Source organism: Phyllostomus hastatus, unplaced genomic scaffold (genome assembly GCF_019186645.2).
Source record: "Phyllostomus hastatus isolate PE091 unplaced genomic scaffold, TTU_PhHast_1.1 phas_contig_98, whole genome shotgun sequence".
Classification (NCBI taxonomy): Eukaryota; Metazoa; Chordata; class Mammalia; order Chiroptera; family Phyllostomidae; genus Phyllostomus; species Phyllostomus hastatus.
In genome coordinates, this window is record NW_025333999.1 from 5,509,945 (window position 1) to 5,524,092 (window position 14,148).

General features: G+C 59.2%; 2 protein-coding genes across 3 annotated transcripts in view; both read left to right on the plus strand.

Moving 5' to 3' along the window:
* SIN3B (SIN3 transcription regulator family member B) overlaps positions 1–6,732 on the plus strand; it is a 35,389-nt gene extending 28,657 nt beyond the window's left edge. For both annotated transcript variants that reach the window (XM_045853136.1, XM_045853137.1), the window contains 5 exons: positions 1,675–1,848; positions 2,191–2,283; positions 3,799–3,893; positions 4,606–4,810; positions 4,945–6,732. In XM_045853136.1, coding sequence (XP_045709092.1) covers positions 1,675–1,848; positions 2,191–2,283; positions 3,799–3,893; positions 4,606–4,810; positions 4,945–5,175 — 798 coding nt within the window. In that variant the 3' untranslated portion in view covers positions 5,176–6,732. The remainder of the gene's footprint in view (positions 1–1,674; positions 1,849–2,190; positions 2,284–3,798; positions 3,894–4,605; positions 4,811–4,944) is intronic.
* A 5,107-nt stretch (positions 6,733–11,839) lies between these two features.
* F2RL3 (F2R like thrombin or trypsin receptor 3) lies at positions 11,840–13,619 on the plus strand. The gene is made up of 2 exons (XM_045853502.1): positions 11,840–11,991; positions 12,261–13,619. Exons 1-2 carry the CDS (start codon positions 11,883–11,885, stop codon positions 13,328–13,330), a joined length of 1,179 nt encoding a protein of 392 aa, XP_045709458.1. The 5' UTR covers positions 11,840–11,882; the 3' UTR covers positions 13,331–13,619.
* The last annotated feature ends 529 nt before the right edge of the window (positions 13,620–14,148 follow it).

Consider the following 14,148-nt stretch of genomic DNA (forward strand, 5'->3'; position numbering starts at 1 on the left):
ACGCACACAGAAAAGGGCGCAGGTTGGCAGGCCTTCACGCAGGGACAGCCCTCCCAGCCCCCCCACCCCCCACCACCGTGGCGTCCGCAGGCTGGGATAGGGTCTCTGCTCTCGAGCTGTGTGTAAACGGACGTGTGCCGCCTGTCTGGCCACAGCAGGCCGTGTGATTCGGTGACATTCCCTTTTCCTGAGATGCCTGTGGCTCCTTCCTCCTGGCCTGCTCAGGGAACAAGCTCACGTTGAGGCCCTTGGAGCAGCGCTTCCCGTCCTCAGGTGCCATCTCTGAGTTTCCTCCGCTCCCACCAGCCGCTGTGGAGGCTTCCGGTTTCCCAGTGGGCGTTTTCCATCTGGCCCAGAGCTGGGGGTTGGATGTCTTTCTCATCCCTCCTTCCTGGGCCTGGGGAGCAGAGGCCTTGTTGTGGTTTACACTGCGTTTCCCCCATGGCTCATGAGGTTGGCGCCTTTTTGTTCCTCTGTGGCTGTCCGGGTCCTGGCTGTGGAGGGCCCACCCACGTTGTCCGCTGCTTTTCCTCACTGGCAAGTGTGAGAGGCTTTGAGTCTTCTGGTTACAAGAACATGACCAAAACTGACATCTCTGTTCTGACCTCTAATACTTCTGTCTTCAGGAACCTTCCCATTTCCCTCTGCCTGCTGGGCTGTGCGTATGCCCCTCCCTCTCACTGTTAGCAGCCGTGGCCATTGTAGCCCGGGGATGGGGAAGCACACGCAGGGCCTTGCACACACCTCCAGGAGGCAGTGACTTGGGGGTACCAGGGGACTGAGGGCTGTACCCCCAGGGCTCAGCGTTGAGCCTGCCTCCAACAGGCCGCAGCTCTGGGGGAGCTGGGGTCCACCAGGTCCTGCTGGAAATGCCCTGGGCCAGCTGTGCACGGGGTCCCACACACTGACAGCTGTAGCCCGCCTTGGTGGGATTGTGTCCATGTCCTTTGCGTCTCTCTTTTCATTGTTATCATCGGCATTTCCTGTTTTCAGTAACAGTAGCCAGTGTTTGGGGAAACCTGCTGTGGGCCAGGCCCGCAGGTCACTGCATTCCTGCATTCGGTGGTGTGGCACTCGGGGAGGGACTCAAGGTCCTAAGTCCGGCAGCCTGTCTGCTGTCGCTTGTGGCAGGGCCAGCCCGCACCCGCTCCATCCGCCCTGTACCTCAGCTCCTTCCGTGTGTCCTGTCTTCTTAAGCCTTTCAGCGCTAGTGTGTCTGTAGGAGTTACAGGACCTCACTGTGTTTGTAGCTGGAAACTTGGAGAAAATAGCCTCCCTCCCTCCCACCCACCACTTTCAGATAACGACCAACCCCATTTTGCAGCACTTTCTTTTGTGTTCATTCTGTATGTTTCCCAAACCCAAGCAAGGATTGCTGGTCCTTTCTAGTTTGGACTGGTCTGCTCTGACTCGTCTGGTCTGCTGTGAACTCGTTTGCTCTTGTCTGCTCTGGTCTGAGCTGGTCTATTTTTTCCTGCTGTGGCCTGCTCACACCCTCTGCTGGCATCACTCACTCTGCATGGCCCCTCTGATCCCGGCCTTCGTGTCCGTGTTGTGGACTTTGTGTCCTCTCTGGGCGAGGCAGGGACTCCAGCAGAAGGAGTGCCCGGAGCCGTGCTCACCCCTCCCAGGGGCACACACCCCAGGCACCCACCAGCTCTCCCTCCCCACCAGCTGCACCACCTCGTGAGCGACGACGTCTGTCTGAAGGTGGTGGAGCTCTACCTAAACGAGAAGAAGCGGGGCGCCGCTGGTGGGAACCTGTCCTCCCGCTGTGTCCGCGCCGCCAGGGAGACCAGCTACCAGTGGAAGGCTGAGCGGTGCATGGCTGACGAGAACTGCTTCAAGGTGAGAGGCCAGCTGTGCTCAACCCCACATGAGGCTGGGGGTGCAAGCGGAATGCCTAGAACAAGAGGGCCATGGTGCTCGGGCGGAGGGGAGGACTGGATGGAGACTGGACTGCTGTGGCTAGTCCAGTGACACGCACCTCCTTGCCTGGGCCTCCAGATGCCGGCCCTGGCCTCTGATGGCTCCCCAGGGCCCATGAGGTGGGCGCCCAGTACAAGGTCCCTGGAAGAAGGATCTAGACCTGGAGGCTATTGAAGGAGGTTCATTGATGACCTTTCAGCCTTGCCCTGTGTCTGCTTGGGCTATGCCAGTGGCTTCAGGCTTGCCCCCCACCTTCCCTAGGTGATGTTCCTCCAGCGCAAAGGGCAGGTGATTATGACCATTGAGCTCCTGGACACTGAGGAAGCCCAGTCGGAGGACCCCGTGGAGGTCCAGGTGAGTACCAGGGCCCCGTGCCCCATGCCTTGTGTGTGCCGTGGGGGCCGGGCGGCCACAGGCACAAGCACAGGCCGCACGATCTCCATGGGGGCCTTGGAGGGGCCGGAGTTGCAGGCAGCCCCTTGGGAATCCAGAGTGTGACCCAGCGCGGGAGGTCCAGGTTACTCTTCCCTAAACCCTGCCTCCTGGTTCCTCCCACCTGTGGTGGCCGGCATGGTCACTCCCCTGAGCTGTGCAGCCTCTGCACTCCCTGCACGTGGAGCTCAGGACTCCTGGTTCCCGGCCTCAGTCACTAGGAGGACACCCGCCTGGCCCACGCTCTGAGTCACATGTTCCTCTAAATTAGACATCTTCCGGTGTGTCTGCCTTCTGTCCTTACAAGGACACCAGACTTTGGATTTTGGGGCCCCCCTTACTCTGGTGTGACCTCACCTTAACTAGGTGGCATCTGCAAAGACTATTTCAAATGAGGTCACATTCACAGGTGCCAGGATATAGGACTGAGGCATGTCTTTCTCAGGGACTCAGTTCAACCCACACGAGTGAACAGCTCATCCCAGCTTACCTAAGACATTCCCGAGTGTTATCACCAAAAAGTTCCACGTCCCAGGAATTGCTCGTTCTCAGACAAACAACGACTGTCGGTCCCCTGACACTTAGCTGCATCAGAACTTCTTCCGGGGTCAAGCAGCCTGTAACCAAATAAGTAAGGACACCAAAAAAGCAGCATTTCTGTTGCTGCCTTGGCTGTGTGGCCTTGAGTCCCAGGCCCTCCCCCCGTGTGACCTTGAGTCACACAGCCAAGATCTGTGGGCCAGCAGCCCTGGAGCATCGTGTCCGCTCAGGAGCTTTGTGTCGGAGAACTGGGAGGATGTGGTAATGCTTGGTGCCCTCACACCACTGGGAACAGGGCCAGGGCCCACCCGACGCTCCCCACAGCCTCAGGGGCTCCCCTGCTTGCCCTGTTTCAGGGCTCCCCACACAGGAAACTCTTCTCAAGATGAGTGAGGGGGGAGGTCTGCATACCCTGCACCTTACAGGAGTTTCCAGCTCGAGTCTGGAGGAGCCTGTGGCTTTAACAGGGTGGTGATCAAATGAAGGGTCATTGGACACTACCACCCACGCCCACCTTGGACCTGCGTGCCCCTTCCAGCCCCACCTTTCGTTCACTGCTACCTCTGACCTGGTCTTTCCCTCTTTCTACCCTGTGTCCTGATGTCCACTCCTGGATCCCACTTCCCTCCACGTGGGCTCCCTTGTGGACCTAACCACACGGTGAACAGGTCATTATGCACCAGTGGTTTCTCCAGTTCAGCATGTAATGCCACAAGTGGTCTGCTTGTAGCTGGATGTGCACGTCCTGCCCCAGCACAGTCTGGCGTTCCTGTCACACACAGGGTCTCCCACAGCCAGGGTGGGGTGTGGACATCTTCCCGGGGGGCCCGAGCTTAGGGTCCTGGCTGAGAACCTTTATGCGGGGAGTCACAGCCATGTCTCCCTCTGTCCCCCCAGCACCTGGCTCGGTACGTGGAGCAGTATGTGGGGACCGAGGGTGCATCCAGCTCACCCACTGAGGGCTTCCTCCTGAAGCCCGTGTTCCTGCAGAGGTGAGAGGAGCCGCAGGGAGGTCCCGTGTCTTTAATTGAGGCCGAACAACGGTTTTCTCTGGGAACACTTACTGGGCGCCTGATGTGTGCGAGATAAGGCCCTCCCCACTGAGGTCTGGGATAAGCAGACCAGTATTCCCAGGACAAGGAAGGTAGGAGGTGGCCGCCCTGCCTAAGGGAGCAGAGGGCCTGGGAGGAGTGGGTAACAGCCTCGAGGGAGAAGCTGCTAGAAATGGCAGCCATCGGGCCCAGAGGCAGGAGTACCACCCTCCTCAGACCCAGGACCGGGGACCAGGCCGGGTCAGATCTCGTCTCAGGCCAGGCTGAGACAGCAGACTTTAAGATCAGTGGGGGCTGTTGGTGGGTGTTTAGATTTGAGTGGGAACCCCTTGCCAAGTGGGGACCAGGCTGAGGGTGGGGTCTCAAGCCCACTGATGAGACAGAGAGGAAACCGGATCTGGGAGAGTGGAAGCAGTGAGGGGAGATGCTGGATGAGGGGACCCCCCTATTGGAGGGACATGGGAAGCAAGTGAGAGGAGCCAGCAGGGCCGGCCAGGCGCCCCCCACCCTGGGGTTGCCAACGCCCCTGCCTTGTGTGGGGTTGGTTTCCACTGGGTGGAAGGGTTGGTTTTGCTTTGATTTGCATCGCCCTGTCTCCTGGGAAATCCAGCCAAGGGCTTCCTCGTCTGCAAATGCTTCTCTGACTCCCCAGGAACCTCAAGAAGTTCCGCAGGTGGCAGTGCGAGCAGGTGCGGTCCCTGCGTGGTGAGGCCAAGAGTTCCTGGAAGCGGCTGGTGGGGGTGGAGAGCGCCTGCAACGTGGACTGCCGCTTCAAGCTCAGCTCCCACAAGATGATGTTCATTGTGAACTCCGAGGACTACATGTACCGCCGGGGGACCCTGTGCCGCGCCAAGCAGGTGCCTCTCTTGCCCTGCCCTGGGAACTGTGTCTAGCCCACAGCTCACCGGGGGTGCCTGGCCCCTGTGATCCAGTCCATGGCCATCTGGCGGGGACCTGGGTCTGGTGACTCCACCCCACCCTCTGCCTGCAGGTGCAGCCCTTGGTCTTGCTGCGGCACCACCAGCACTTCGAGGAGTGGCACAGCCGCTGGCTGGAGGACAACGTGACCGTGGAGGCAGCCAGCCTGGTGCAGGACTGGCTGATGGGCGAAGAGGATGAGGACATGGTGCCCTGCAAGACAATCTGCGAGACGGCCCACGTGCACGGCCTGCCTGTGACCCGTTACCGCGTGCAGTATAGCCGCCGCCCTGCGTCCCCCTGAGGCAGCCAAGCAGCCACCACAACACGCAGTTGGGTGTGGTTACTTCCTCAGCCTAGGTGTCAGTCAAGGGCATTTTTATGAACTACCTGAGGGAAGGAGAGCACCCCCAGCCTTGCCACTGCAGGCTGCCAGCTCCGGGGAAGGGGGTTCTGTCAGCTGCAGCCTCATGCTACCACCCTTCACAGCGCCCCAGCTTCCTTTGGGCTAGTCCTGTGCCAAACCTGAGACCCCTGCACTTGAACTTGAGGCTCAGTTCCCAGCAGAAAGGGGAGGATCCGTGCACTGCCTGATGACAAGTGGTTGTGTTCACACACCTGCCACGTGGGGCCACACTGGTCATTTTGTGCACGGGACATCTGGGAAAGTCAGTGACAAGCCCTGTGAGGGCACACGGCTGGGAGGAATAGGCACAGAAGGAGTTGGGCCAGGGACCTGCTTGAAAAGCGCGTCCTTCCCAAGTGGTTTTAAAACTTTCCAGAAACTTCTCAAGCTGGGCAGCACCTACATCTGACAGTGGGGACATCAGCTGGTGCTCGGGTCCTCCTCATTTTTTAAGTCGTGCAAGCCCTTTCCACTAGGTGTGGGGTGGGCAGGGGGCACCAGAATGGCCCAGAAGACCCCACTATGGAAAACAGACACGCCAAACCCTGTGTTGATCCAGCAGCCGGCCTCTGGGTCTGCCAGGGACGGGACTCGGCCCGACAGGCCCATCATGCTCGAGTGACCCGAGTTGGGAAGGTCCCAGGGTGGGATTCTGTACCTAAGGTGAATGTTTTAGAAATAACGGATGCGCACACATATTTATTCCTTTATACCCTCTTAGTGGTTGTAACTTTCGCAGCAACCAAGTCCCGAGGCTTCTTGGGGAGTGAGTGTGCTCCTCGTACGCACCCCACCACTGCTGTTGCTGCGGCTGCCTCTCGGGGAGGGCACGTGTGAGGGCTGAGGCAGCCGTCCTGTAGGGGCCTCCAAGGCTTCCTGTGCCAAGAACGCCATGCAGTGTGGGCTCACACCGGCTCTGCGAACTCCCTGCCCTGGGAGGAACCCTGGCAATGCACCAAGAGTGGGATCTGCTGGCCGGTGGGACTAAAACAGTCCCCAAGCAGCCGCCTTGCCGCCACCCACAGTGCTCCCTGTCCTGCAGCCAAGCTGTGCCAAACCCACCGTTCCCACGGTGGGGATGTGTTTCTAAAAGTTACCTGTGGAACTCGAGGTTTGTGAAGCCTTTGACTCTAGGGCCAAGGCCCGCGTGTGCCCCAGAGTCTCCCTGCCAGCGTGTTCTCAAGTGTAACCCAGGCACTTTGTCCGAACCCTTGTTTCATAAGAAGGGAACTTACCACAACTCCTGGACCAGCCCCTTCAGACTGCCCTCCGTGCCTCCTTGGGGCTGGGGTTTGCCAGCCGCCCCCCAACCCCTACCCTGCATGCTTCTCGGCAGCCCTTTCGTTTCTGAAGACTTCTGTTCTGGGGCTTAGACTTCCTTTGCAGCTGTTTTGATTGTAGTCTCCTTTTCTATTTATTTGCACATTAATGTTAAAAATTAAATATTGACCTGAAGCTGTGAGATCCCATCCATTTTTTTCCTGCGTACAAACCCCAGGGCGGCCCCCCACTCCATACCCCGCCCAAGCTTTGTCCCAGGCGCTAGAACCCATGGAGCAGCTCCTGGCACCTGGTGGTCCCTAGACCTCGCCTGCAGAGCCCTGGCAGCTTCCCTGCTTGGGAGGTCACATTTCCCATGGGGCAGTGCTCTGCCCCTGTACCAGAGCGCTTTCTAGAATACTCATTCCAATTCAGGCTTTATATTCATTGGAAATGCCGAGTGTTTCCTTCTGATGTTGTGCATCAAAGCCAACTTCAGTGCTTGGTGTTGGCTCTGAGCTTTCTCTGCCTGAGGTTGGGTGCCTCGGAGGGATGTGGGGGGCGGGGGGTGGACTTGCTTCTTCGGGTATACAAAACCACCCTCTTACCTCTTCTCCCCCCATCACTGATTGCCCTCTGAACATCTCTGGGCCCTCCCCCCGACCTGTTCCCACTTAAGAATGGGGTTGCTCACACCTCTGCTCGGGCCTCTTAGCTGACCCTTCTGCTTCTGCAGAGGAACTGGCTGCCCCCTCCAGCTGCACCCTGTACCTCCCCCTCCCCTCAGCCTTGCTGGTGCCTGCGCCAGGCCTCCCCTGTCAGATTCCTGCCTCCAGTTGGCACAGCCCTGCCAACTGGCCAGTCCTCTACCAGGAGTGGTCCTGACCTCCCAGGGACCCTTCACCCCATGTGCATCCCCCCACACATGTACTGCCCCTCCAGAGGGTCGGGGTAGCAGGGTACTTAAAGGCTCGTTCTGTGTTAGATTCCTGCTACCCTGGAGCCTACAGCGGGAGTGCTCAGGCTGCATCTGTGCCCACGCACCGGCCTTCCTCGGTCTGAAGCACTGGGAGGGAGGCCTCCCCGCCTGCAAACAGTGGCCGCTGCAGCTCCCTCAAAGAGCAGAATGTAGGGGGTCCCCTTGTGGGCAGAGCTCTGATAGGGCCCCAGGGTTCCCACCCCCATGGACATCCCCACTAGTCCCTGCCCTCAAGTGCCCTGTGACTATGGTCAGGTTGCTAGACAGCAACTGAAAAGATGGTCTCCTGCTGGCCTGGAAGACAGCAGCCCCATGTTGGGGAGGGGACATGACCCCTGCAGATGAGGGCCTGGCCCTGCCTGGACTCCTCACCCTGGGAAGCACCAGAGCTTAAGGGCCCGTTGTCCCTGGCCACTGTGTCCTAGGCGAGGGGTGAGGCCACAGTGAAAGATCAGCCCAAATTCATACGGCAGCCCTCCCTTCTCACTACCCTATGTCTCCCCCTGTACCTCTTCAGGTGCGGAAAGGGGAGCTGTAGGCCCAGGTGGGCTGCCCTCCCCACTGCGGTGGAGAGGGGCTTTGTGCTGCATAGGGGGTGGGGGAGGGGGCGGGCAAAGAACATTTACTCTGTTATTAGAGGGGCATTTGTCTTGCTGGCTGTGAAATACAACTAGGACTCCACGCCTGATGTCCTGGCTGAGAATGAGGCTGATTGTTCTAAAAGGCAAATGGACCTGGAGTCAGTCTCAGGAGGCCACTGGTGGGGGTGGGGCCAATAGGGGTAGGAACTTCCTGGTAGGAGCATGCAGGTACTTGGGTGTGGGGGGAGGACTCCCTGAGCGAAGGCCTCAGGAGTACCCGCCGCGCCCGCCAGGCTCTCCAGCCCCTCGCCCTAGGTGTGGGCGCTCCTTCCTAGGTACAGTTGAGCCAACTGGGATTTGGGGCCTGGAGAGGAAGTGCAGGGCCACCTGGAGTTGGGAGGTCCAGACTTCAAACCCCAGCACCCGGCAAGATGGGGTCACCACCTCCTCCTCTTGGGTCACTGCAATGGGTTAGCACCCTGCTCACAGGGCGGGGCCCAGCCCAGGGTGAGGGGCAGGAAGGCACACAGGGTGCCCATCTGGCACCAACATCAAGAAAACACAGCAGCCACAAAGATGGCCACCCGGAGAAGTGTTGCAGTGGAAGGCCTTGCAGACCCCACATCTCTCACTGCAGACGGGGGTTGGGGGTGGAAATGGGGGGGTGGCAGGGTGGGCAGTGGGAGTATCCGCCTCCAGGGCTGCTGGCCGGGCTGGAGGGTGAGAACATCCGGGACTAGTGACTGAGTCGGTCCTGTCGGCCATTTTTTCATCATTTAAGTTTTAAATTTTGGTAAATAAAATTTACCACATTGACCATTTTATTTTAATATTCACCTGTTTTTATTGAGAATATGTTTTTATTGACTTTAGAGAGCCAGAAAGAGAGAAACGTTGATGTGAGAAACAACCCTGAGTTGCCGCCCATAGACACCCTGACCTGGGATTCAACCCAAAAACCTAGGTGTGTGCCTGATTGGGGATCGAACCCACAACCTTTTGGTGTACAGGACAACACTCCAACCAAGTGAGCCATCCAGCCAGGGCCCACATGAACCATTTTTAAGTGCACAGTTCAGTGGCATTAAGTAATGGGTTGGCTAAAAAGTCCATCTGGTTTTTTCAGACAGTGGCTGTAGCAGCGCTCAGTTGTCTCCGACTCCACTCGAAACAGCTGTGTTGGGCTGTGTCTTGTGACAGCTGTCATGCCAGCGTGCATTTAAAAAAACACCAAAATGGGGGAATTTTTGTGCAGCCATTTTAATAATGAAGATGGAAGAAAATAAACGTTTTCAGCAATTATGCTTTAGTGTTTCAAGAAAGGTAAAGACGCAGCTGAAACACAAGAATAGGTGTGTGCAGTGTCTGGAGAAGGTGCTGTGACTGATCGAATGTGTCAAGAGTTTGCGAAGCTTCAAGCTGGAGACTTCTCGCCAGACGCTCCACCGTCGGGTAGGCCCGTCGAAGTTGATAGTGATCAAATCAAGACATTAATTGAGAACAATCAACATTTTACCACGTAGGAGATAGCTGACATACTCAAAATATCCAAATCAATAAAGTTATCGGTGAAAATGAAAAATGTGTCTTTTATTTCACAGGAAAAAAAACACACAGACTTTTTGGCCAACCCAGGACACGCACATTGTCGCGCAGCCCCCACACCCTTCCTGCCCAGGACTTTCCCATCTTCCCAAACAGAAACTCTTCCCCGCCTAGACAGTAATGCGCCCTCCCCAGGCCCTGGCGCCAGCCACCCACCTCCGGTCTCTATGGACCGGACTCCACCAGGGACCACGTGTAAGTGGGATCACACGGTATTTGTCCTTTTGTGTCCGGCTTATTTCACTCAAGGTCCATCTATGTGGCATGTGCCAGAATTTCCTTCCATTTTGAAGTGATCTTTCTGCTTTTTTTTAAACGTAAGTTTTTATGGAAAGTGACGCATGTATTGTACAAAGACGCATGCAGAAAAAAGTAAAGGCCTAAGTCCCTCTTCGCAAAGGCAGCTGCCCCCGGTATCCCAGGGGAGGTTAGCACCCAGTAGGAACAGGCTGGCAGCCTACACCTCCCTGGCCCATTGGGGGTCCCTCTGTCTCCTGACCCAGGGTTGTCTCCATGGTGGGGGCACTGCCAATGGGCCCCCCCCCCGCTCTGCATTGTGGGTAATATCTCCTGTACAGATATGCTCCTTCATGGGGGTGTCTGCTGTAAATTCCTAGGCACAGAACTCCTGGGTCCAACAGCCCATCTGGGGGAACCGGACCTGCCCTGGGCCGGCATCACTGCCGCCAGCTTCCCCTGCACAGGCTTCTTGCAGGGTGGCAGGGTGTCCCCATCCCAGTTTTCCTGTCCTGAGGGTGTCATCGGTCACGCATTGCCCAGAGACATGGGCCTGGGCTGAATTAGTCCCTGGTGGAGACTGCTCAGAAATGGGGAACAGCTCCTGGCTGAGACCCCTATCCAGTGTGGATGCTCCAGGCCTCTGTCCCCTGTACCCCGGGGCTGGGGGCAGGGACCTCAGTGTCTCAGCCTCTGGCCACACTGACTGCCCGCATTGCTCAGTCACTTCCTGTGGTTGACTAGATTAGGGCTTTGTGTGCCAAAACACACTACATCTGACCCCCTCTCCCACCCTTCATCCTTTTTTCTTCCTTGGCCCCCACTGCCCCTTTGGGGTCCTCCTGCTCCCAGGCACACGCTCCTGGCTGCCATGTCCCAGCACGGACCACCAAGGCCGAGAACCCCCAGTTCGCATCTCCCCAGGGCAGGACTTGTTGGAAGCCTCTCTCAGCCCTAGAGGGGAATGGGGGGTTGTGTGCAGGAAAGAGGAGTGACCTCCCCTCTGAGCCTCAGTTCCTTCGTCTGCACAGCGGGCCCCCATTAGAATGCTGGAACGTGGAGAGGCCAGAGGAAGGAGGCCCCCGGGACGTGGTTCGGGTGGTCTCCTGACCTCGGCTGGCCTGGCTGCCTCCCTCAAAGGCTCAGATGTGGCTGTGACCAGCCATTCCTAGGACCCCAGGCTGAGGGGGGGCCAGGGCAGAAGCAGGAGGAGCTCCCAGAGGAGGCAGTGCCAGGCTACCCTCAGACAGTCCTTGCAAGGCCACAGGGTCAGCAGCTCTGGCTGAGACCCACACCTCCAACCCAACTCGCAAGGCCCCTTCCCCCTCTGTGTCTCCCTTTGCGCCTGCCCAGGGAGCCATGCTGGGGCACCACTAAGGCAGCGAGAAGGTAGGGCGGCCCCCACAGAGATCCTAGAGGCTTGGGTGCATATGCAAGGGTTGGGGGGCCTTCACAGGCTCTGACCTATGACCTGGAAGGCAGGACTCTAGTCTTGCCCACCAGAGAGAGACAAGAAGTGGACATGGGGGGTGGCTTCAGGAAGGGCCACGAGCTCCTGATGGGGGACGTGACCTGGAGGCTGGGCTGCCGTGAGAGCTGTGACTGGCCAGCAGGAAGTGTTCACTTGGCCCACAGAGGCTTCCTGGGCTGGTCAGGGGCTGCTGCCCCGGACTTCCTCCCCAACCTTACTGGCCCAGTACTTGGGTCCCATGAGGCACCTCTGCCAAAAAAAGTGGCCCTGGCTACCAGGCCACCTCAGGTCATCCGTGGGCCTCCCACACACAGGCTGGCTGGGGGCAGAAGCTGGCTTATCTCGCCGGGCCCTGTCTCCTCCTTCGCCTGCATTCAGGAAGCTGGCGGTGGGGGTCCAGCAGACAGGAAACCCAAGGCCAGTTGGCTGAAGCCCAGAGAGCCCAGAGCGGCCGGTGCCCAGCCCTGACAGCATGTGGGTGCTCCTGCTGCTGTGGCCCCTGGCACTGGGGTTCAGCCCTGAGAGTGGTACCCAGACGCCCAGTGTCTACGACGAGGACGAGAGCACAGAGAGAGGAGACAGTGAGTGACTCCAGGCACTGCCTGGGGACTCGGGGGAGGCATCACAGGTGGGCAGGAGGGGACTAGGGGCCCTCCAGCTCGTCCCCAAGCCCCACGGGCTGGGGGTTTCTGGGTCATGTCTAGCTCTGTCCCACTGCCCTGGGGGCTCCTAGGAGCTGGGGCCTGGACTGCAGCCCCTGGGGAGTGGGATACCATTGCAGGAGAGACCAGCTGAAGGGCAGGGGATGACGCCTGGGTTCTCAGAGCCTCCACCCCCTTCCCTCCCTCAGATGGCACGTTGGGACCTTGGACTCAGCCCCAGGTGGTGACCCTGTGCCCATCCGGTCCAAGAAGCTTCCCCAGCTGGTCCTGTGCCAACAACAGTGACACTCTGGACCTTTGGGACAGCTCTCGGGCGCTGCTGCTAGGCTGGGTGCCCACAAGGCTGGTGCCCGCTCTCTACGGGCTGGCCCTGGGGGTGGGGCTGCCCGCCAATGGCCTGGCACTGTGGGTGCTGGCCACGCGGGTGCCTCGGCTGCCATCCACGGTGCTGCTCATGAACCTGGCAGCTGCTGACCTGCTGTTGGCCCTGGCCCTGCCACCCCGCATCGCTTACCATCTCCGGGGCCAGCGCTGGCCCTTTGGCGAGGCCACCTGCCGCCTGGACACAGCCGCACTTTATGGCCACATGTATTGCTCCATGCTGCTGCTGGCCGCCATCAGCCTGGACCGATACCTGGCTGTGGTGCACCCACTGCGCGCCCGCACCCTGCGAGGCCCGCGCCTAGCCACCGGGCTTTGCGCTCTGGCCTGGCTGGCAGCGGCAACCCTGGCGCTGCCCCTGGGGCTTCAGCAGCAGACCTTCCAGCTGTCACGCTCGGACCATGTACTCTGCCACGATGTGCTGCCCGTGGGTGCCCAGCTCTCCTACTGGCGACCGGCCTTCATCTGCCTGGCCGTGCTTGGCTGCCTCCTGCCCCTGCTGGCCATGCTGCTCTGCTACGGAGCCGCACTGCATGCACTGGCCGCCGGGGGCCGCCGCTACAGCCACGCGCTGAGGCTGACTGCACTGGTGCTGGCCTCCGCCCTGGTCTTCTTCGCGCCCAGCAATGTGCTGCTACTGCTGCACTACTCGGACCCAGGCTCGGAGGCCTGGGGGAACCTGTACGCAGCCTACATGCCCAGCCTGGCGCTCAGCACCCTCAACAGCTGCGTGGACCCCTTTGTCTACTACTATGTGTCCACCGAATTCAGGGACAAGGTGCAGGAGGCACTGCTTTGCTGGGTGCCGAGTTCCTCCACAACCTTCAGGGAAGGGCGCAGCCGGGGGATGGGCACCTTGTCCTCCTCACTTGTGTGACAGCCCCTCAGGTTGCAATGAAGAGAGGTTGCAGTGGGGTGAAGAGTATCTCCCCGCAGATGCACGTCCACTAGGAAGCTCTCATGAGCTTGTTTGGAGACAGGGTCTATGCAGTGGAATGAGTTAAGATGAGGTCCCACTGAGGTAGGCTTGGCCTTGAACCTTGTATGACTGATGTCCTTATAAGAGGACACAGGGACACAGGGAAGAAGGCCATGTGACCATGGAGTCAGAGATCATGGCCACAGCTTAGACACCAAAGGTTGCTGGCAGCCACCGGAAGCCAGGAGAGGAGCCTGGGAAAAGCTCTCCCTCAGGCCCTGCAGAAGGACCCAGAACTGAGACAATAAATTGCTGTTGTCTTAAGCCACCTGGCTTGTGGTGCTTGGTTAGAGCAACCCCAGGAAACCAAGACAGGGGTTAAATGCAGATCCCAGGGCCAGCCAGCTCCCTCCTGTGTCGCACTGGACCTGATGGAGAGCCCCACTCAGAAGGCTCAGGCCCTCTCACCCCCGCCCCGGTGGCCCAGGCAGTGGGGACCTGGTTAGTGCCTGGTTAGTGCCCCCTCACCCCCAGTGGTTTACTGCCTGCTCTGAACTGGGTGGGAGGGCGACACCAGGTGGGGAAAGGCAGCTGCCACGCCCCCTCTTTGCACCTGAGAGCAGCTCTGGTTGTCAAGAGCCACCGAGGCATCACCTGTGGGGGTCAGCGAACCTCCCAAGGCAGAGGGCCGTGGGGGTCATTCCCTGGACTGCGCACTGGGTCTGCGTCTCTGGTCTGGGGAAAATGAGCTGGGGCAGCCCTGGGACACGTGCACA